Here is a 23,347-nt window from a genome sequence, read left to right as displayed (position 1 = left end):
TTTTTGTGAATAAGCTCAGGTTTATGCTTTACAAAACTTAGATATGTATATTCCAAATTAGGGAAAAAGTTCCCCCCCTTTTTTTTTTTGCTAATTCAATATTTGAGGCAACATGAAGGATTACAGTGCTTATAACATGTTTTATTCAATTCACATAGAAAAGCATGCAGTATTAATGTAAAATGGTACAGTATTAATGTAAGATGTTCAGTGCACATTAGGTAAACAAATCATTAGCATACAAACCCATTTTTATGGTCTATACAGGCATACTAAGCACATTTAGAATAACAATGATTTTTGGGTACTAAATTAAAAATTGTGCTTAACTTCAAAAAGAGACAAGCCATAATTACAGTGTTAAAAGTGATGTTTTCTAACTGAAGTGCTGTGACCCTGAAAAGAAAGGGGCTGCTACCTTACACCCACTTAAAACAGTACAGTACAGTGCTATGAAATAGTCTAAGCAGAAACATTTCCTCTGGGAGGCAGGTTTTATGGCAAAACTGGCATTAATTTATAGCAATTTCATGAATCCATAGGATATATGGCCAGTAGCTGCCTTACATGCACAAAATGTAATCTTTAGGAATGGGAAATGTAACCTTTAAAACTAATTCTTGCATAAATGACTAATTTGACAAGACCACTTAGAACTGTCAAGGAGCCATTAGCTGTGCTCACAATTGGAAGAGCATGTAATCTGATAACTTAAAGAGCATCAAAAACTCCCAAGCCCCCAGGTAAATAAAATGCCCAGTCAAAAGAATCTGGAATGGTTCTTCCTTGGGAAAGAGCTTGCAATGGGCAGGCGAATGTTCAGTTTTCACATAGTCGAAAGCAACACGATCAGAACTACATCGAAGTCATTAAAAATTAAGTTCACCTGTAAATATTAAACATTTGCAGGTTTACAACTTTGAGTCACGTTTGATTTCCTAAGCAGAATCAGTTTTTGGTGGTTTTTGATGGACTAGCACTGGAAAGGCTGTTTTGAATTTTCCTCTTGGTTGACTGACTGACATTTTTATTTTTCCTTTCAGCTGTAAAGGAAGACACCCAAGGAGGATTAATCTGACTTTGAAGATCAGATGACATCTTTAAAAAACTTGAACCAAACTTCTGTTCCTCAAATAACCTTTGTGAGTTACTGAACAGTACATTTGGGGAAAAGTCCCTTTGAAATAAAGAGTTTGGAGGTTTGGCATCAGTAGCCACTACATTTTGGCCTGTAAACAGTGGAAAGTGATCATTCATATCTACATCAGACGGGGAGAGGTTGGAAAACATAGCAGGTTTCCAGCCCGTTCTGTCAGCTACCAGATCACTTGTCTCTGGACACTTCATACTCTGCTCCTCATTCATCTCTTCCACATTCTTTTCTGTTCCATTCAGAAGTTTAGCGCATTCTGTTGACTTTGAAGAACCATCAATATCAGAGGACTTGAAATTATAGCAAGGACTCTTGCTGTTGTCTGATTCAGACATCATTGAGTCCAACTCAGAAATTTTATCGAGGTAGGCAGCATCCATAGAGGCCTCGCTGGAGGTTCTTGTGCGGTTCATTTCGGAAGAGCAGAGAGTATGCAACCTCTTAGGTAAGCAAGAACTTGTTTTATCACTGGACTTTGCTGCTGTCTCATCTGACTGACCAGCTACAGAATTTTGCTCTGATCCATCAAAATCTAAGTTCTCAGCAAAATTTGTTGGGCAGGTGCCCCAAACCCCTGATTTTCCTGCAGTAAAACAGTTCAGCTTCTTTTCACTATTACAGCTGCTTGTGCTGTGCTCGGAAGAATCTTTGCTGCAATCATCTGAAGTGTCATGAAACCCTTCAAATTTCAGTTTTCTCAGGAATGTTGATGGTTTTCTTGCATTTTCTTTTCCATCAGGAGTGTTCAATTGAAGGCGACTGAGAGACAGAAAAGGAGTGCATGGTGGTGGAAGATCATAAAGTTCTTCATCTTTGTACGGGGTGCATTCCTCAATTTTATTCCACTGGTCTTCTAAGCAGGCATCCATATTTGTACTATTTTCATCCAGGAGAACCCTGTGACATCCTGGAAATAGTTCTTTCTTTGGGGCACACTGGGTATTTGAGCTGTTCAAGCCATCTTGACTAGAAGAGCCTAAACAAGTTCCACCACTTGTCAGCTGCTCAAGACTGTCAGGACTCTGACTGGTATTCAAAGCCTTTTTCTCCTCAGCTTGGGTTTTCAAACATGTTGTATCTTCACTGCTCTCACCTCCTTCAGCATCTGTGGAAAGCACTCTCTCACTAACAGCACTCACTGTCTGGCTTCCTTTGCTTGCCTTTTTCAGCTGTAAAAGCTGACACTCTATTTCTTCTATGTATTTATCACTTCTTTCCAGTGCCTTTTTCAGACGGTTCATTTCACGTTCACTTTGTTCCACTTTGGAATGAAGTGCAGCTACTGTAAACCTACCAAACCTGCAATAAAAAAGAAAGAAAATATTAAGCTGGAAAAAGACACTTTTGTGAAGGTTTACAAGCTCATTTCAAGACACAACAAAGCTATTAAACACTGTTAATTTGAAAACAAAAGAACTTCTCTCTGCTAGTTATGAAAAAAAACCCCTGAAATCATCACAAATAACATACAGGTGGAGGTGATACATGAAAAGACAAAATTAAAGTATTAGTGGTAGCAAGGCAATAACAAGCAGATTACCCTTCCAGGGGCTGGTTCTATCAATTCAACTCAAATATGCATGAAGAATTATCCCCTAAAACAATGGCAAAGATTTATGATAACATTTGAACAGTGGTCCACATCTTGAAATATTTACATTCAATCATTTTCCTACAGTACAGCAGTGTTTTACAATACATTTCTTTCACAATGTCACCTTGTCAAAAACAAAATGCTGATATGAAATGCTGAAATTGCATTAGTCCTTTGAGGTGGTTTAAATACTTACATAGACAATTTCAATTATGTTCCCGTTAGATATACAGCTTTTCCTCACCCATCCTGTGGATGGCATATCCACTTTGAATTACTTGCTTTTCTGAGCTTTACAACCAGAACAATCTGATTTCTGTCTTAACTCCAATACAAAAATCTGCTGCTTGTGGTTTGTGAAAGTTGTCTGCTCATGGGGTTTCCAGCTTGAGCACATTTTCAACTGCCAAGATACAGACTTGCCTTCTGCTCATCCTCCACCAGCTTTCAAGACTGACCTTCCCCAGAGGGCAGGTGAAAGTTTCAGCTATATGCCCTGACTAATTCTAACCTGTCACTGACAGGTGAGCACCAGGGAATTCCCTGCTGCATCCAAGGCTTTCAATTTACAGAAAGAAAAAACAATTAAAGTTCTGATATTATTAGAAAGGAGGGAACGACCTGCAGCCACCCTGCAACTCTGACAAATAAGGTTTTATTTATATCACAAAGAAAGGATAATACTCTATGTGGGCCTACACTGAATTTCCATTTTCCATCTTGCAGCTCCGTGTTACAGCACAGGCTTCTATTTACTCTTTCAGCTTAAACATTGCCTGAAATTTCTATTTTTTTGTTTGTCTGCCTGTCTCTCCCTCAGAGTCACACTAAATTTCCATTCCATTTTCCGCATTCCATTAGCTCACCTCTTCAAAAAACACTCCCACTGCAACCCTTGGATCAGTGAAATCTGAAGGTGGGTATCTGTGGCCTCCAACTATGCTGGCAAAACAACCATGGATACATGCATGCATTTCCAGCAAACCACATTCTGCTTCTTCAAGTTGTGAGCTCGAAGCAGCAGGAAGCTGCTGTATGCTGACAACTGCAATACAATTAACTGGACAGCTGGGGAAAGCAATAAGGTCTATCATAAGCCCCAAAAAATTGGGCAGGAGTGACCAGATCTACTGATATATTTCACTGTTTAACTGCTTCTGCATATTTAAAGAACTCTGAAGACTTTGGTGTAGATGGTTCAGTGATGGATAAGATTTACAGAACAGTCTAAGTCACTTCTGTCACAGCTAGCAGACCACTTTTTAAATTAGATCAGCCTAAAGCTTCACACAGTTTTGGTGTGTACCATTCACTTCCTTGTAGACAAGAAATGGCAATGTAGAAATTTTATATTTAGTAAGATTTCTTTTTTCCTCAAAAGAAGCTAGCTGGACTGAAACTTGATGGAGGCAAGGACCCCTTCACCCCCACAGGATCTCTACCCAGTTATCTTCCATGTTCATAAAAAAAAGAAGACAGACAATTTTTCATTTGCTTGCCCTCTGGAAAACAAGTTTTCCCAACTGCTTATAGCAGTTGGTCCATTTCTAGCTGCACACAAGAGGGAAATAGGAAAAAAGGCACAGAAGATTTTCTCTCTCCCCTATGAAAAGAAGAATCACAGCTCAAAAATGTTTCCATTATATTTTCAGGGGAAGGGGGTTACATGAAACGACCATACTTATATACAACACATTTTGGTTTATTTTCTCCTCCAGTTAAAGGAACACAGATTTTAGTTTGATACGGACAGAGTCACTGTGGCACAGCAGGGCCGAAGCAAGAACCTTCCCACTTCCTAAGGTGATCCAGAGGTATTTATTTTGCCTTTCTCTAACAGACTTATTCACACAGTCTTACAGGAGCAAACCCTACATTCCCTAATAAAAGAAAGATGACACAAAAATACAATTTAGCTGAATAGCCAAGTGACAGAGAGGGAAAAATGCTTTTGTAAAACGAGGAAGATTTTCTGGAGTCTCCTCTAACAGACATGCTGACATAAAAATGAAAACATGTTTACATTTATATGCATACCTGGTAATTCCTTTTTAATGGAAGAATGGTGTAATATGTTTATTTAATGCAAATAGCATTAGTGACAGCCTGAGATTTGCTTATGAGGAAGCACTGTATTCTCAAGTGTAACTTTTATAACAAGTGTCCTCAGGTTAAAAAAATACAGTATGTTGTTCAAAGGCAAATAGCATCACTAATATGTTAATTGTTGCAGAGGGATGTGCTTGGGAATTTTGGTTTTCAGAAATGTAATTTATGACAAGCTGCCTACAAAGTTACTTTTGCAGTTAGGCATTAGAACAGTACTTGCTTTCTGCTCCTGCTTAAAGACTTCTATACATTTATTTCCTAAATTTTCAAGGACATAGATTTTTAAGACAGCCAATTACTCCAGATATAGGTACTTAAGAGACTGATCTAGCAAGCCAGAAGAGAGTTTGAGAACATTCATATTTTGGTTAAAGAAACCAGAACCCTCCCAATCTCCCCAAACCAAACCACTTGTAAGAGATTTTTTCTTTTTCTTTTTCCTTCAGATGTACAGTGAGCCTTGCTATAGTCAAAAAATTATGGTCTTATGACAATAGTAACAGAATGCAGTACAGTTACATGAAAATAAATTTAAGATTCACCTGACAATCCAGATAAATTATATTTCCTGAAGTCTTTGAATTATTTCACACTTGGTAACAAGGTGATGAATTCTTTGGTAGAAGTTAAGGTATTTAGTATACATGTGGTAAAGAGCACACATATACCAAAAGGAAAGCCATATTCTCATACATAGACAGACTTTTGAATGTTACGGTCTTGTTCTTTAGCTGTATCACTGAAACAATGACTTTGGATCTCACTGCATTTCAAGTACATCCTTCATATAGAAAACTGCAAGCCCAGAAAAACAAAATCATCACTCATAAAGTGAACAGGAACACATTTCAAGTGGGATTTGGATCCTTAACACAGACACCTAACAATATTTTACATCACCTTAAGTCTTCTACATGACTGCTGGCTCCCACATATCACTCTGGAAGGGTGAATCTACAGACCCTGTATCACAGCTACCAGCCCCAGGAACGGTAGTGTACATGTTATAGTGTCTGAAGTGACACTGGATGTCTAGATGAACATTTCAAGCTCATATTTCAGGACCTTTCTTCGGTCAGAGTCCCTTTCTTGTCCAGCATGATTCTAACCTGACACCAATCAGAAAGCTGCAGTCATCCCTCACCTATAGTGAGCAAGAATAACTAACATTGCTGGAGTCACCCTCCTTTGCATTATTCCACAACTGCTCCCTCAGTTATGTTTGAGTACTCCTATCCTGGTTTTATCTGGGATACAGTTACTTTTCTCCACAGTAGCTACTATGGGACTATGTTTTGCATATGTGATGGAAACAATGCTGGTAACACAGGGACTGTTTTAGTTACTCCTGTGCCATTCTCACAAAAGTGCAGTTGTAAGAACAACTTCTTACAGCTTCTGTGCAGTTCTTACAAGGCATCTTCTGCCTCTTAACCCACCAGTGAGAAGGCTGGGGGTGCGCAAGAAGCTGGGGAGGGACACAGCTGGGGCAGCTGATCCCAACACACCAAAGGGATATTTCAGACCATTAACTCATTACACTCAGAGGAAAAAGCTGGGAAACAAAGAAGTAAAGGTGGGATATTCTGAGTGACAGTGTTTGTTTCCTGAAGTCACTGTTAGGCACAGACAGAGACCTGCTTTCCTGGAGACATTTGAACACCTGTCTGTCTGTGGGAAGTCGTGAATGAATCCCTTGGTTTGCTTTGGCACAGCTTTTCTTTCCCTACTGAACTGTCTTTACCTCAATCCATGTGTTTTTTCACTTTTACTTCTCCACTTCTCTACCCCAAAAGGGGAAGGAGTGAAAGGCTGTGTGGGGCTTAAGTTGCTGCCTGGGGTTAAAGCACAACAACTTCTGAAGAAGTCCATTTAGAAACTGTTGGTGAGGTTGAAGAACAAATTTTTCAGTTTTTTCTTCCTTCTCTTCTTACCTATCAGTTCTGCAAATTCAGCTTTAAGGTTTTATTTTACACATCAGTGACCACTGACTGCAGCACGTCTGTCTGGTTGAGCCTGTGAGTCAGTTTAAAACCACACAACCCCAAACAAACTTTTCTCTTTCTGGATAGCAAGCAGCTGCAATGGACAGTTTTCTTGTATAACCACTTCCCAAAGACTGGGGCTGCAAGGGTGCTATGGAATTTGACTCCCCAGTTCTAATCACCTGATGGCCCAGGCTGGGGACCACCCTGCAGTTCAGGATGCATCCTCCAAAGGAAACAAAAGGTGAAAAGTGGAAAATGACAAGGTACGCTCCGGGCTTATTAGTGTCTAAGATTAGGGCAATGCCAGAGTGTACAACCAAACCCATCCCCATCATTTAGATACACATTTTCCATTGGGTTCTGCAGTTAGATGGAAAGAAAGGGAGGAAATTCAAGAACACACCAGCTGAAAGAACCACTACTTACTACAATTCTTTGGTGGTATCATGTACCAGTTGTACCAGTTCTGCAATTCCCCTCTATATCACCTATGAAAGGTGATCTGCAGAAACATCTTGGCAACATCCCAGGTTTCATACAACTATCTTAAAAGTGTGTCATATTTGCATAGACATCAGAACTAAAAAAAGCATTACTGCCAGATGTGGGCCTATTCCTAGCAAGCAGAAAAACCCCAAAACCCACAAAAAATCAAGACATACTGTCCACTGGGAACAGACAAGTCAGGTTCATTCTTTGAAGTGAGCTTCCCCTTTCATGAAGGGACTTGGCTGAAGTTAGACAAATATCCAAAGCCTCTCCAAGCATTTTAACATCTATCAGTGAATCATTGATTTTCCATGTAAGAAAGGCAGATTATCACCAGGTCAGCAAACAGCAAAAGCTAGAAAGAATTATTTCAGAACTACTAAAAAATCCCCAATCCTCCTGGAAACCTCACAAAACCAGAATGTGATCTGAATGTCCTTACCCATCTGCCTAAGGTTTAGATCTTCATGCCTGAAGTGGGCTCTTTCTTAGGATTTAATGCTATGACTCAAGAACTCAGAGCTCATTTGAAGGCTATTTATATGCTACTTTCCTCTACTTTATTTTTAAGGCCACACTGCAGCTAGTCTTCAAAAATGGTCACTCTGGACCAGTAAACTTACAGAGGTGAGACCATAGCCCAGTTTTCTATCAGGGAAGACAGCAAATGTTCTTACCCTCTGGATATGAGTTTTTAGAAGCCTATTTATAGGTCTGGTGAAGTAGAGATTGAATTTTTTAGTCTGGTATGTGCAGAAATATTTGAGTTAGGTACAAATTTAATGTTGTAAAGAATGACGAAGAAAATCAACAGGTCAACAGGTTTAGATACCAGTGTACCTGAAATCACAAATCTAGACAAGATAAACAGTAAAACTGAAGAACTGCTCCTCCCTCCTTAAACGGCAACAATAAAACAACTTGCAAAACCAGAGAAAAAAGATAATGCAACAATTTTATGCATGTTAGAGATAGTTTTGCAGACTGGGATTTTAACTGGCAGAAGGAATTAAATATTTAGGGAAAAGACTCCTAGGAAGCCTAGAAGTCTGGTTCAAAACGATTTGAATCTAACCATTCATAAAATACACTATACCCTGGAGTAGATGGACTTGCTAGTTATTTTCCTTCAGGTAAAAAGCAAACATCCCTTTGCCAAAAATGCTTTTAGATCCACTGTGCCCTGCCAACAGACCTAACAGTTTTCTATTCCAAGTAGAGCTGGAAGTAATAGGGCTTTATTATCCTGCAAAACTTAAGTTTCAGAAGTTTTTTTGTTCTGTATCCTGAAAGTGGAAGTCGTTGAAAATTTATCAGGAGAAAAGGTAAAGAAAGAACAAACAACAACCACAAATCAGCCTGATTTGCCTGAGAAATGGAGCACTAATGCAGGTCTTTGGCAAGAATCAGAGCTAGAAACTTACCCTCATTTGCCTTTCAGACCTGTGTCCCAACTATATGATGGTATGGTATTCTGGTGAAGGTCTAGTCTCAAAAATGTTTTCAGGAAAAAAATAAAAAGCTAATCAATAAATCAACATCATCAGTTTAAAAAATGTATAAAAATTCCTGACATGGCTGAAATATCGATTATATTGACATACATGACATTTTTCAGCAGGTTTTAATGGATAAGAACAAAGAAAAAAAGAATCCAAGTCTATGATAAAAGGAAAGTTTTTTATTGACCACTGAAGGAGACTAATTATACTTTTCCCTGTGATGTAAGAGGAAGAGTCTGTGTTACAAAGGGATCATTCACCTGCCAATAGTGTTCCCTCTTCTGTAAAGAAAAGTCCACTAAAACAATTTATGTTGAGCTATTTAGCTCCAATGTCATCATGCACAAAATGAACTACAGCTGGGATACACAGGGACTGAATACTGACAAAACCTTTACAAAATAAAACAGTTTTATTTAGTTACTTTAGTTATTTGTTTAAACATGAATCTGTACCTGAGAATCTGAAGATAAGGACTATATGAAAAATGAAACAACAGTGGTGACACTAAATTACAAAAATCCAATTCAGTAGCTATTTTAAATTACATTAGAGACCTACTCAGACACTTTCGCAAAAATTACATTCTGAAAACTTCTGAATGAAGCACACAGGAACAACTATACTTGCAAATCCATGTACTCACACAGAAGTTTAATTCTAGTGAAATTGTTGGGCTCTGATACCTATGCTTTCAATTCTGATTTTATAGGCATGTTAAAAACCCTATCTATTCCAAGCCCTGTTCAAACTGTTAAGCCTAACTGAAAGACCCTTTAAATATTATCAAAGTTTGCCATCAGAGCTGAAGGAATATTTAGAAAATGTCTTGATGTTAGGTCTGATCTGGATATTGACCAGACTAATGACCAAAAGGATGAAAGTTAACTTAAAAATTATGCTAACAACATTAAGATAGGAGAGATTTCTCACCATCTGAAGGATGTATCTGGGATTTGAAAGAATAGAGTTTGATATGCATCAAAACATCAACCTAAAGAAAGCCAATAAATGGGTTAATTCCCACACTTTGAAAGGGGACACTGAAAGCACAAATGCAAAATGAGTAAGAAAGGTAACTTTTTAAATAGCAATTTGGCAGAACTGGTACTGGCCATTGTGCTAGAAGTGTCATGTAAAAGGAAACAACAAAAAAAGGTATTGCAAGATATTGATATGCTTTAGAGGACAGAAGACAGTTTTTCTGCTCTCGTTAGTGCTACCAAGACTTCTTGTAGTCTTGTACCAGTTCTAAGCATTATGACTTCAGAAAGGCATAAACACTGGAGGTTCTCGAGTGCAGAGCAAAACCAAATAAACACAAGTTTACTTTTTCTCTCAAGTCAAAAGTATCTAGAAGACCTGGACAAATTCAACCTTTAAGATGTGATGAGGAATGAATGGGTATAGGCTGGATGAACCAAAATTGCTAAATTTATTGTGCTGAAGGGTTGTTTTCAGGACAAGTTTTTCCTTGCATGTACTTAAATTCTTGTAGCACACACTGGGCTCAAAGCAAAGACAAGACTCAATACAGCAGAATCAGGTACAAAAATACAAACTCCAGAAGTGTTTGAACTGTTCCTAGCCCAGTTTAAGCCTGATTCAATTAATGCCCTAAATCCCATGCACAGCTCTGGAGTTATCACAGGCCAAAGAAAATTCCCAATAGGCAGGCAGGATGTGACATTTGTTCAGGAGACTAAAAAATAATTATAAAAAAAATAATAGCAGAGACACAGACAGGCCAGTCTAGTGGGTATCTGGATTGCAAGACAGACCCTGACACTGTCCAATTTGTAATCACATTTGCTATATCTGGGCTTCTAAAGCAGAAAAGTGACAGCATTGTTTTAGGCAACCACGGTAAAGCACGTACAAGCTATAAGAAAGGGAAATTGTTTCCACTGGGGAGTTCACCTGATATCAGAAAAGTAAAAATCAATTTAGATTATGTGGTCTCTTCTAGATTTTCTTTTCGAGGATTTATTTAGTTATATCTATTTACTTTTTAAGTTTGCCATCCTTGCCAACTCACTCTTGAGTCTTATGGGAAAAGATACACCATGCCATAAAAGCCATTGCCATGGCCTTAAACAGGGCTCTATCTTATTAGGGGTCATCAGGGCATAATGTACTTTCATGTACATTCATGTATCCACAGCAAAAGGATCATGCATCTTCTTTCCTGTTGCCTCTAATAACAAGCAGTGTGGCAAGTAAGCTCTTTTACAAGGATGAATTTCCTCTTCCACCAGGCATGTTGCCAGAACTAGAACAAAATCCGGAGAACTTTCTTTTCACATTACTAGGTGCCTCCCAATCCCCTTCCTCAAAAGCTCTGTATAAACCTTTGGCCAATATAGCTACTAGCTTTTTAATATCTAAACAAATGAGAGAATAAAGGCAGAAAACCAATGAAAGAAAGGAAAAGAACTTCAAAAATATCAATATATTGCTTCACAAAGTCCTCCCAAGAAGAGGCACCTTAGAACACAGCTCTAATGAGTATGGTGCAGTTTTTGCTTTTTGAGGGTATTGTTGTTGGTGTTATAACTGTTTAAAACAGACTATTAAACATAAATGTCAGTTCTGAGAATGTTCTCATGCTCCAGAAGCTCAATTCTGCATATGTTGCCCAGACACAAATCCAGTACTTCAATCCTGGCCACGTAACAAAGGAACAGCATTTGTAGTCAAGTCATATTCCTTCACTGTGGACTTGCTGTGATTCTCTAAGTTGCATTTCTCACCCACTTGCTGCTATTTTGTAAGTTTCATTTTTCACCTAAGTCCATGAGGATAAAAATTCCAAAGTATACCTGAAGACACATATGCAACACCATGTACACCATCACAATTTTAGGTTAAACAGGCCTACAACAGTTAAACAGTCTATAAATAAAAGATAGTAGCTTTTAAAATATTCACATACTTTTGGGGTGATCTACTATCAACTTCAGCTTTTAGTCGCAAATTCTCTCTTAAAAGGCTATTGTTTTCCACGCTCAGTTTCTTATTTGCCTAAGGAAAAGAAAAGGAAAAAAATAAGTATACAGTGAAACAGAAATGACTTCTAATATTTATAGGACAAGCTGTTTCTCCTTTTTAAAGAGACAGAACTAGAAATGTGCAGGCAGGAAACAGCCTTCAGACAGGGACACCACTTAAAAATCACCATGGGAAATGGTTTGCAAAACTGAATAGCGAACAGACATTTTTTATTTATATTCCCAAAATACATTGCAAGTGTCCTATCTAGGGAAATAAACACAGCTATGTTAGTTAGCACAGAAAGTCATTAAGGAGATGTCCTAATGGCAATTCCATGTTTTTTTTTCCACATGACTAAATACGTTAAGTACATTAACATTACAATGTGCAGGTATCAGCAAAACTATGTTGAACAGCTTCCTCCATTCCAAATTAGAGCAAGATTACTTTGTGGGTTTTTGGCTTGTTTTTAAAGCATAGTTATCCTGTGGATACAAATCCATTATGACAAGCTATTTGCAGTCTTTCTTCACTTTCTTCCAAGACATTCTGATTAAGATTCCTGATTCACAACCATTCTTACTCCTTGAATTGAGGTCAATTCCTTCTTCTCAGCTCAGCTCACCCTTGTTAACAATACACTTCATATAGAGAGTTTTCCTGCCACCATGTTTCAGAACAACAAATGCCACTATCCCAACACGCAGAATACACTCTTTGCACCTCCTAGAGTCTGCTCCATCTCCCTATGCTAAAAACAGCACCACCAGTCCAGGACTTGTAATTCATAGCCTCAATTAGATAACGCTTCCACTGCATAATAAAAGTATGATCTAGAGCTAGATCTGAAGAAAGAGCTATGCAGTTGGACTCAGAGTAAAATGTACTTATTCAGAAGCATCAAGCAGTGAAAGAAGAGAGGCAGAGAACTTTAAATGCTCATACAAATATCCCTAGCAACCTTTCCAGGTGAGGGGGAGGAGAAATGGAGCAGAAAAATATAAACAAACACCTCCTATCCCCAACATAACAATATTCCTAAGTACAGAAAGAATAGCTAGAGACTTATGGCAAAGAAGGGAAGGGTGAGCCCAGGGATGAGTGTCAACTAATTGATATTTAAAAATAAAAGCACAAAAAAGCTATCCTGAAAGCAATGAATGAGAATTCAGGAGCGCTTAGTTCCAAAGCATCATCAAACCATTTAACAACATGGCCAAGCCCTTTCTGTCTTTCCAAAAACACAGTTCCCCCAGCTACATAATAAAGTAAAAAACTTCATTACTTGTGTAGCACTGATAGGCAAGGCATCCATGTGGCACATGGAAAGGTGGGACTGAACCCCTCTGGTGTCCTTCTTCTAGTGCTCTACCCTCCAAGTCAGTAATCTGCAAGGGACCCCCACTTATAGCACAATGTCTACATTAATGAGTTAATGTAACTGCATTTTTAATGAGTGTACTTAGCCTAGGCTTTCTCCCATGGAGTTTGTTTCACCACTCCCATAGCTTTTATGACTCCACTCAAAGTAATAATGGGCATTATTTGGGCATTCCTATATTTGTCTGCTCTAGAACATTAAATGATAAAGGTGGTTGCTATTTCCTGATTCGGTCTAGATTTGAAAAAGAAAGTGGTGGCAACCACATTTACTGAGGGATATTGTCTAACTGGGAAGTGCTGACTGGTTGAAACTCCTGGGTCAGGTACTTTCAGGGAGAAGGTTTCTGGTTCCAGACAGTGTGGGCATGGGAAAGATGTCTTGTTCAGAATAGGGATGGGCAGTGCACGCTGACAAGTGAGACAAGGTCTGCCAGAGCCAACTGACTTTAGGTACTTATGGAATTGAGCAGCTGTTGGACAGGGAACAGATGGGAAAAAAGTGTTGGACTCAATGATCTTAAAGGTCTTTTCCAACCTAAATGATTCTATGACAACAGTTTTAAGAATTCTTCCTTAAAACCTATCTAAGCCTCTATTTTTTTCTAACTCTTCACCAAATTCAGAGATTTCATACACTTAAATCTCTTCTCTTGCTAAGGCTAAAGTTACACTGAAAAAATATCCAAGCAAACCCCTTCTTCAGTTCCTGTTACAGTGCTCTTTTTACTTACCTAGGGAAAAAAGTTAAAAACTTAGTCATCCCAAAAGAAAAAGAGAAAAAAGAAAGAGGCAGTACAATTTAACTTGATGAAAAGAAACCTAACAAAAATATAGGCAGACAAGAACTTCTTGCTGTGAATCCTATTTTGCCATCTACAAGTGAATCTGAAGCTCCTGGGGTCCTGGAAGTGTCACATTAACAAAATAACAGAATAGCACAATGAGTGCCTCCAAGTCTATAGCACAGAAAAAGTGTGAACACTATTAATGCTAAAACTTTTTTAAAAAGTCCTAAACGCACCACACTTCACTTTTGCAGGAAGTAACCCAGTATTGTTAATAGAAGAAATCAAGGCAGCATTTTGAATAAATACAAGTCCAGTTTTTTCTACCTTGATTTCAAATTAATCTGAAATTTCACTCTTCTTCAATGTTTAAGGTGATCTTACTTGTGCCTGCAGCTATTTATTTAGAGGTTTTTTTGACATGCCTATCTCCTTCATCCTTGCTTCTGCAGTATCAGATTTACTTCTGTATTACATCAAGATGTATAAAAAGTCTGCAGGTTTCCAGTAAAGGATATTCTGGTCATAAAATGCTGAAGCTTGTCTATTTTCAGTCAAAGGGTCAAGTTACTCTGCCTCAGCAAATTGCACCAAAAATATCGGCTAGCAGGGAGGGCAATAGTGCAAAATCTGCCTTAGCCAACTGTACTGTGTTTGCCCACTGAATGTTGCAAAATAGATATATTATATAGATTATTGCAAGCCTGAAAAATCTGGTCATCAATACTGTCGACAAGTGCTACTATAATCCAATTACCCAGTCATAGAGTGACAGAGGAGTTGAATAAGAGTCACATACAGGACTCACTGGAACAAGCAATAACATCTGACACTTGCAAGGGCTATATGGAAATACTATGATACGCCAACAGTCACTGGAATTCAATTTTTTTCCTCCTTCTTCTAGATCTATGAAGTACCTGAAGGTCACAGTACCTCTTACTCCCATTTAACTAACACAAAACAGTTACACTACAAAATAGCTGAAGAAATGTGTTTGTTACATTTATTACCTCCCTTAGCTTGTCCACATTATCCATCAGTTTTTCGCACATATCATTGGCAGTTTTCAGCTTTTTGCTCCATTCCTCTGGGGCTTCTGGGCCACTGGTACTTGCTTCATTTGCTGACTGGCTAGTTTCCTCATTTTGGCAAGATAAAGCTGATGCTGCAGGATCCAGAAGAGATTTCAGCTGTATCTGTAAACTGAGGTTTTTACCTCTCAGATCTTCTACTTCTTTTTGCAGGGATTCTATTTCATCCTAAAGTTGTCATAAATTCAGAGGAATTAAAATAATTTGTGAGATTAATTAAATAATACTGGCAAGTTCCCATAGCACTTTAGAAACACGTGTTTTGGCAAGCCCAGATGCATGCCTTCACTTACACATATATCTAAGTACGCTCATGTACTGTGCTTTAGGCAGGATTTTAATCAACCTGCACACTCAAGCATACTGAAGGTTTTAGTGCAGGGAATCCCTTGACTACATAAAGGACCCTGAACAAACTGTCGAGCAGACCAAAAGCTTCAAAGCATTCAGCAACATGAATCTATTATTAGGGCACTCTGTGGGAGGATTTCCTGTATCAAGAGTGCTCTTAAGGTTGTCCTCTGCTGACTCATTTGCTGTTATTTAAGAGTGTTTCTCTCCTATTATTCTGAAACGTCACATGTTGGGATGCTGAAAGTCTCCAAATCCAAAACAGGCAGAACATTGCCTGGAAAAGGCCACTCGAGCTACACCAAAGCAGCAACATCTTAGGGAAGACTCTCAAAATGCAAAGAACAAAGCTCCTAGCTGTATTAGTCTGAAGCCACAGGGAACCAAAAACCTTCCAAAGCCTCTTGTTAAAGGGATAAAAGAAATAATTTATCCTGAAAACATGTCTTCTACACTGTTTACCAATTCAAGTGTATGAGTTGCTCATGGTAACACTACTTAAGGAGGCCATATACAGCATTTACATAAATCCAAGGCATATTTTCACAAATAATCATGCCTGCCCCTGTCCCCAGCATGAAAACAATCATTTTAAAATAAGCAGGTTTTTTAGAAGAAATTAATGTTATCCTAGCTGTATGAATTTTGAGTTGATTCAACAGAAAGGCAGGAAGCATCTTTTCCTTACTCCTCTCAGAGAGACTAAAAGAACCTGACCTATGGGCAAGCTTGTCATAAAAGACAGCTCTTACTTCCCCAGTGGTAAGGATATAGAGAGAGTCCATTTCCTTTCCCTCATTCTCCTCTCTAGGTTTCCTTCAAAAATATGTGATGTCTTCACACTGCCGCTACTGAGGAAACAACAGCTGAGAAAAAAAAAACTAAGCACATTCCCTGTTAACAGCTTTCCATCTTCTTCCCAAGAGAGTATTTTTCCAGCAGGAGATTGGAGCATTCAGCTCTACTTTCAAGCATTTACTCACTTTCAGAAAACAATAAACCAATAATGCTAAAAATTAACCTATGCCAGAAGGTTACAGTGAGCTGTATTCTTTAAGACAGAATTTAGTCTCTCTGAGCAACAGAGAATTATTTCAGAAAATGTCTGTGTTGGTATTGAAGACAAACCAAAAAGTTCCCTACACCTAATATGCATAAAGAAAATGCTGCCATACCACCTGGGGGTCAAATTCCCACAAAACGAAAGAATTGGCTGTACTTGGCTACCTGTTGTCTAGAAAGACTATTACCATGGCTTCAGTGGGAACACTTCCAGCACCAGCAAATGCTCTCTTGTAACCTTAGTCAAAAGGTGGCATTTTAATGCAACTGAGTTTCATGTAGATACAGTATACACCTTTACTCAAATTAGAAACAGCAGGACTCAAAGCAAAAGGACCATTTGTATGTTGTAGTTTAACAGCTGCAGTTCATCTGGAAAGTCACAACACTCCCCCTTGTCCTTACCTCATATTCTTTGTGGAGCAATTCAAGTCTTGTTTTACGTAGGTGTTTTCTGACTGTTGGACTAAATATAGTATCACTTTCACTTGTTCCTCCTAAAGCAACAATAGGATGAAAGAAGAACTGATACTGTTTCCTTTTCAGTCAATTCAATACTAGTAATCCACCTTATACAACTTTTCATATTATCAACAACAAATGAAGCTAAATTGGACCAACTGGCTACCATGGAAGATTTAAAGTCCTTTCACCTTCAAAACAGGTTCAACTTGAGTACCTACTAGTAATGTTTAGAAGTCAAAATCTTGATTAACAACAGGAAGAAAATTTTACATTCTTTAACTATTTTTTTCCTTAACAGAATCCTATGTTATTTAAGACCATACTAATAAAACAGAACTGAAGGAAAGGGGCAGGGTATCAAACATACATTTAATTAGTACAAGTTACTGTACTAAGTAAGTTTTTAAAGTGAGATTATTCAGATATTTTTCTCTTAGAACGAAATAGCAGGGCTGATATTTTATGTCAAATAAAGACTGCAGTATTTCCTAGCTCTGGCAAAGTTAAGAGCCTCATGCTGTTATTGTAGCTTCGTCTTATTTCTATGCTAAGGGTAATTTTCTTAAAAAAAGAAAAGGAGGAAGTGATGAACAAAACAAAACAAATAAATAAGTAAAAAAACCCGCATACTCATTCAAGATTCTGGATTGAAGTACACTACTTCTGAGATAATTGCTGGTCTCTTAGGTGAACAGGTTGCAATGCATAGGTAAGAATGCATTTTTAATGCATTTTTTCAGTTAAAGGCACCATCCAACCAAGATTTAAAAACAATTAGAGCCATTGGGTACTTATTGTGTTTGGATAATCTAGCCATTAATATACATAACGTGTTTGGAACTTTCCAGCAACATCCCTAATAGCTACAAGGCTAAAGATTCAGTTAATTCTTCCTTAGATGTTGGTAAAAAACACACAGAAGAAAAGGTATCTAGGCATTTCTGGACTCAAAGAAATCTCCTCCAGCATTAAATACCAGAAAGTTATTTCAAAGCCTAAACTTGTCCTTACCTATAATCTCCTTGCAGGGATTTTCAGGTGTGATGGGAATCCTGCAAGCTGGGCACTGATTATTGTTCTTCAGCCACACTTCAATACAAATGGAACAGAAAACATGGTTGTTCACACAGATAACTGGATGACGGACCTTTTAGCATTAAAGAGGAAATAAAAAGAAAAAAAAAAAAAACAAACAGACTCCATGAATATCTTAAAACTCCTTCGAGTAACAAAATACAAAAATACACAACCCCATCTCTCAGTGTAAGTCTGGCCTTGCAGGAAAGTGACACTTGTTTTGCAAAGCGAGCTAGGAGCAATCTCCTGACTCACAACACCAGATTTCCCTTATTAAAGGCACCAAAGCTATAACAATTTCTGCAGAACTAAGGTCCTTGTTTGCAAGAGCTTGTTAATAACCAGAGGGGCAGCAGCACCTTTTCTTTACCCCACAACCTCCATGAACTACAGCAAGCCACTCCAGGGAAATGCATTCTCCTCCCAAGGCAGAACACAATCAAAGTAGGTGCCTTTTCAAAAACGAGGCACAGAGGGATCTCTACTGGCACCATCCAACACTTTGCTGTGGAAGAGGTATCATTGGAACATAAAGTGTTACAGATTAACTTTAGCCTTCGGATAATCAGCTTCATGCAAAGCAGCTTTTAAAAGGATCAGGGCCAAAACCACAGAGCTGAAATGTGAACCAGCAATCACTAATTCAAGTCTCCTGCTAGATATGCATTGCTACTAAATAAGTCATTAGCCAAGAATGGGGCAGCTAACTGAAGGATTAAATATTCCAATCAGACACAGATTCTTTCAAGCTTGCCCTCCCCTTCCAAAACATCAGGGTAAACAAACTTTTAGAAAATATTAATGACAATGCACTATTCTCTCTTGTCATTTAACTATAAACCCTGTTTGAAAGTAAATGTGCATAGAGGGACCAAATATGACAAAGAAGAAAAAGACTTAATGCCTTACTGCAGTTGGCTACAGCTTACTGTAACACACACTCTCGAATCTCTTACTTGTTAACATTAGCATTTGTGTTAGGGGTCTTAAATAACTGTTTTTCCTTCACTCCTGTCTTTTTCCAAGAAACTTATTCTTAGACACAGAAGTGTCAGAAAATACACTGTTGTAAATTCTACTGTACTGCACTTAAAACCCAAGTTCAAGAGAATCTTCATCTTTAAATGAAGTTCCTCATAATTTTCAAGATATTCCTCTTTCATTCTGTTAGTAAAGTAGTCAAACTAAAAAGGAAAAATGAAATGTTGGCAGAGAGAAGCAAGCACCTGGAAAGGACAGTCAGTAACCACTTGGGCCAGAAGACCAGACGTGTCCTGTAGCAACTGTACCCATATGATCCGCATTGCACGAGCTAAACCCCAACTGTTTAACCACTGAAATATTCATGGATATTCATTAAGGCCCAGATCTGTTACCTTCTTCTCCAATTCACTCTCTATGCCTCTGTCACCTTACAGGATTCACAGTATTTTTAACACCTCCAATATGACAATCCTGAGAGTCAAAGGAAGTTATCTATACATAAACAAAAACTCAAGTTACTAAAAGTATGAACAAAGAGAGATTGAACTTTCACCTCTAATTAAGAAGACTTTTTTTATGATTATTGCAAGCATTAGCACACCAATGCTTTGGAAACATTTAAATTTCCATTATTTCTAATTTTAAAAATCCTGTTACTTATTGCTTTCTTTTATAAGAAAAAGAGCCTTCGCACCTGCAGCTAGCAGGGAAAAAAAGACTTTTTCTCTAGCCATACTTCTTTCTTACTCTGAAGCAGCCTGAGAATAGTTATATAGATGGTGATGAAAAGATACAGAGCAGAATAACATAAAATAATCCAAACAGGAAAAGACATTTCATGAGTGCAGGTTTTCCCCCCAGGGAGCAAGAGACCCTCAGTTACCCCAAACCTGACACAGAAGCACACTTCTTGCACATGAATGATTACTCCATATCTCTAGCAAAATAGTAAGTCACATTTATTACTCTCCGGGGTACAGTGCTTCTGATTTACACACCTTTACAAGTTTCATTTCAGGGCTGGGGTTTTACACTTTTGTTGGCTCAGGATCCACACAAAGCAAGGCACACCAGAAGAGCAAAAGCCACTATAGAAATGTCACACCATGGCTGGTGGTGCCACTGCCCTTCCCACTAACTGTGACAAGCCGAGGGGGTGGGGGATCAGGACATACCAATTACTAAAAAAGCATTTTATTTGAATTACAGCACAGTTCCAGTTCATTCATTGACCATAATGTCTAGAAAGACTATAGTTTAATTCAGAAGGCTTGATCAGCTCAGTGATTTTGAGCAATTTCCTAATGTTCCTCTCCAACATAATGCCATTCCTATGCAGATCCACATCCAATCCTGTACTCATCTACTTCACTTTGAAGGCACTTCTGGTCCTTCAGGCAGCACTAATGGAGGAGCAGGCACATGGAAAATCAGATACACATCAGAGAACCAATCCTCAGACATCCTACAGTGTTTCAACCAACACAGAACTGTGTCTCGAGCCCAAACAACCTGTTGACACCAAAACCAACAAGAGACATCTTCAGACATCCTGGGACAAGTAAAACAGTCTGAAGCAGATGGCTCCTGATCTGCTATCTAATTAAAAAATACAGGTATGTTAGAAGACAGCCCAGAGTGTACCAAAAGAACATTCAGGTAACAAACATGAAATTGATCCAAGCAATTCACTCTTATTTTAAATGGTCATTGCACATCTTGCCAATATTCTTTCTGACATTGCTCACATTAACAAAATGGGTTGATATGTCCCTGCTGCCCAAGATTTCAGCTCCATTAAAAACAATGAGCGCCCAACTCATTGAAAGAATTTCTCTGCAATATCTTCTTTTTTATCCTCTTACCATAATACTCAGTGAATAGTTCCTATCTTGCAGTCAGACTTTTGCAAATTTTGCAGGGATAGCAAGAGATACATTCTGAGTTTAGGGTGGGCCTTCCACTTGATTTGAAGTCTATGCTACAAACCACGGAAGTATCAGATTATGTCAACCCTCCATGATACTCCCTGCTTCCCTCAAGAGATAGTAAAAACTGACAAGATTTTTTTCCCTAATTCAAGCTAAACAAATTCCTTCCTCTAACCTTAATCCTAAGAAAATGGGTTTTTCTGGTGAAGTTTTTCAATGAACTTCCGAGCTAGAGACAAAGATGTCGATCAAAAAGAAAGGGCAGTCAGAGCTGTCAGCTTTGCCAAAATTTAATTAGATTTACACGTCTAAAAATGAAAGCATTCAAATATCTTTATTACATGCATCACCAATGGATTCACAACTCATTCATATATGTGAATATATTATCTCAGTGCAAGACAGCAAGGAAGAGGGTGGAAGCCTCTTCCAGTACAAATGCAGGAACATCTAAAAAGGAAGCAAAAGTATGAAATAGTGGCTTGGAATAACACAGTGGCTTTAGAGCAAGATATGAATGAATTCCTAACCAAAATGGTAAGTGCTCAGATCAGAAAGTAACTAGGAATGGATTCAAATAGCAAATATCTTTGTCAGTTTAATTTCAGTCTCCTCCTGTCATTCCTTCCACTTTTTGCAGAGTGAAAGGTATCCACGCTGCATTACATTCAGAGTACACTTGGGTTCTCCTCCATTTCCATTAGACAGATAAACAGAAAAAGAAAAGTAACAGGACAACAGCCAGAAAGTCTTGCTCAGCTTCCACAAAAAAACCGCAAGAAATGAGTAAACACGGTTTCTAAAAGTAACACACTGTTAGAACTATGAGACAAAAGAAAAGGGAGACGTCTGACTACTTTCACTGCCAGTGCTACACACTTACTTCACACATCAAATGTACTTGCTCTTTTGTTATCACTCCAACAGAGAAGGTCTGGGAGTAAAGGCCAGGTGAGGTAAAAACAAACCAGACGATAAATGCCAGAGAACAAACATAAAAGGCTACGTCTCCCCTTGTAATTATTGTTGAGCTTTAAGAAAAGAAAACGAGGAAAAAAAAAAAAAAAAAGAGTAGTAAGGAATGCGCAAAGAATTTGAGAAGCAATTAGTGACAGCCATGAAATTAGCTCTGGGGCTTTTAGAGAAGAACAGGCTAGCAAGAGCCCTCTGCTTCCCGAGGGAGAAGAGAAAGGAACTGAGAAAGGGTCAGAGAGAGGAAACGGAAACTTTTTCTCCAGACTGCTGCAGTTTTGCTCAACACTTTTTAAACCTCCTTGCTTACACACCCCCTCTTTGTTTCACTTGTCCTCCGCGACACAGCACCACACTCAAACGCAAGCTCCCCGAGCATTTTATAACAGAGTATCCTACTCGTACCGGGAGAAACCCCCAAACCTCAGCACCAGCACCTGGGGAGCTGCACACCCGCGTACCTGAGCCCCCCCGGCCCATTCAACACCTCCCGGGCCGCTCCCGCCGGGACAACGCGCGCTTCCCAACATCCCGAGGGTGCCAGCAAGCCTCGGCCACTGCCGGGAACGGCCCGCACACAAATTTCCTTCCCCGCCCGGAGCCTTAAAGGACACAACCCCGGCGAGGGTCAGAGCGTCGAGCCGCGGCGGGGCCCCTGAGCTGCCGCCACCGGCCGGACCTCACTGTCCCCCGCACCCACCGCGGGCCCGCGGGGGCCGGGCAGCGGCGGCGTTACCTTGCCCAGGCAGATGTGGCAGGTGATGGGCAGCGTGAGGGACAGCGTGACGCTGGGGCCGTGCTGCGCCATGGCGGGCCCCGAGCGGCGCGGCCCGGCCACAGCAGCACGGAAGTCCCGCGGGCGGGCGGCCCCGGCCCCGCCAGCCCCGCTACGGCAGCCGGCGAGGCCAAGCCGCCGCCCGGCGGAGCGGAGCGCCCTGCGCGCTGGCAGCGCTCCCCTGGAGGGCGGGCGGGAGCCGCGGCCCCTCACGGCTCTGCTCTGGTGCTGCTGCTGCCCCCCGAGGGGCGGCACGGAGTCCGTGGAGGCCTCAGCCTACGCACGGCATTCCTGGGGGGAAGCGCGGCGCCATGAGGAGCGCGGGCACAGTGCCTGTGCAGGAGGAGGCCGACGCGGTAGAAAGGGTGATCGCCTTCCCCCTGGTAAACCTTTGCTGTGCTCAGGTTTCATCATGCTGAATTAAATAAACGGCTGGTTTAATTCTGTTAATTGCCCTGAATCACAGAGTTATAGAATTACAGGATCATGGAATGGCTCGGGATAGAAGGGACCTTAAAGATCGTCTTGCTCCAACCCCGGTGCCATGGCCAGGGACACCTTTCACTAGACCAGGTTGCTCAGAGCTCCATCCAGCCTGGCCTTGAACACTTCCAGGGATGTGGCATCCACAATTCTGGA

At 39.7% G+C, this 23,347-nt stretch overlaps 1 protein-coding gene across 1 annotated transcript; it reads right to left on the bottom strand.

Annotated features, from left to right (window-relative positions):
- Positions 1-120: 120 nt before the first annotated feature.
- Positions 121-23,020, bottom strand: OBI1 (ORC ubiquitin ligase 1). The gene is made up of 6 exons (XM_054654820.2): positions 22,670-23,020; positions 17,981-18,116; positions 16,910-17,001; positions 15,011-15,259; positions 11,771-11,859; positions 121-2,452 (listed from the first exon to the last, which is right to left on the bottom strand). The coding sequence occupies exons 1-6, from the start codon at positions 22,739-22,741 to the stop codon at positions 949-951; spliced, it is 2,142 nt and encodes a 713-aa protein (XP_054510795.2). The 5' UTR covers positions 22,742-23,020; the 3' UTR covers positions 121-948.
- Positions 23,021-23,347: the final 327 nt, after the last annotated feature.

This window comes from Agelaius phoeniceus, chromosome 2, assembly GCF_051311805.1.
Source record: "Agelaius phoeniceus isolate bAgePho1 chromosome 2, bAgePho1.hap1, whole genome shotgun sequence".
In the NCBI taxonomy this organism is placed as follows: domain Eukaryota; kingdom Metazoa; phylum Chordata; class Aves; order Passeriformes; family Icteridae; genus Agelaius; species Agelaius phoeniceus.
This window is presented reverse-complemented; position numbering and strand designations above follow the sequence as displayed.

Coding starts and splice junctions, on each gene's coding strand:
- OBI1 (XM_054654820.2), bottom strand. CDS start 22,741: ATGGCGCAGCACGGCCCCAGCGTCACGCTGTCCCTCACGCTGCCCATC. Junction 18,117..22,669: donor GCCACATCTGCCTGGGCAAG/GTAACGCCGCCG, acceptor TAATGCTAAAAG/GTCCGTCATCCAGTTATCTG. Junction 15,260..16,909: donor TGCTCCACAAAGAATATGAG/GTAAGGACAAGG, acceptor TGACAACTTTAG/GATGAAATAGAATCCCTGCA.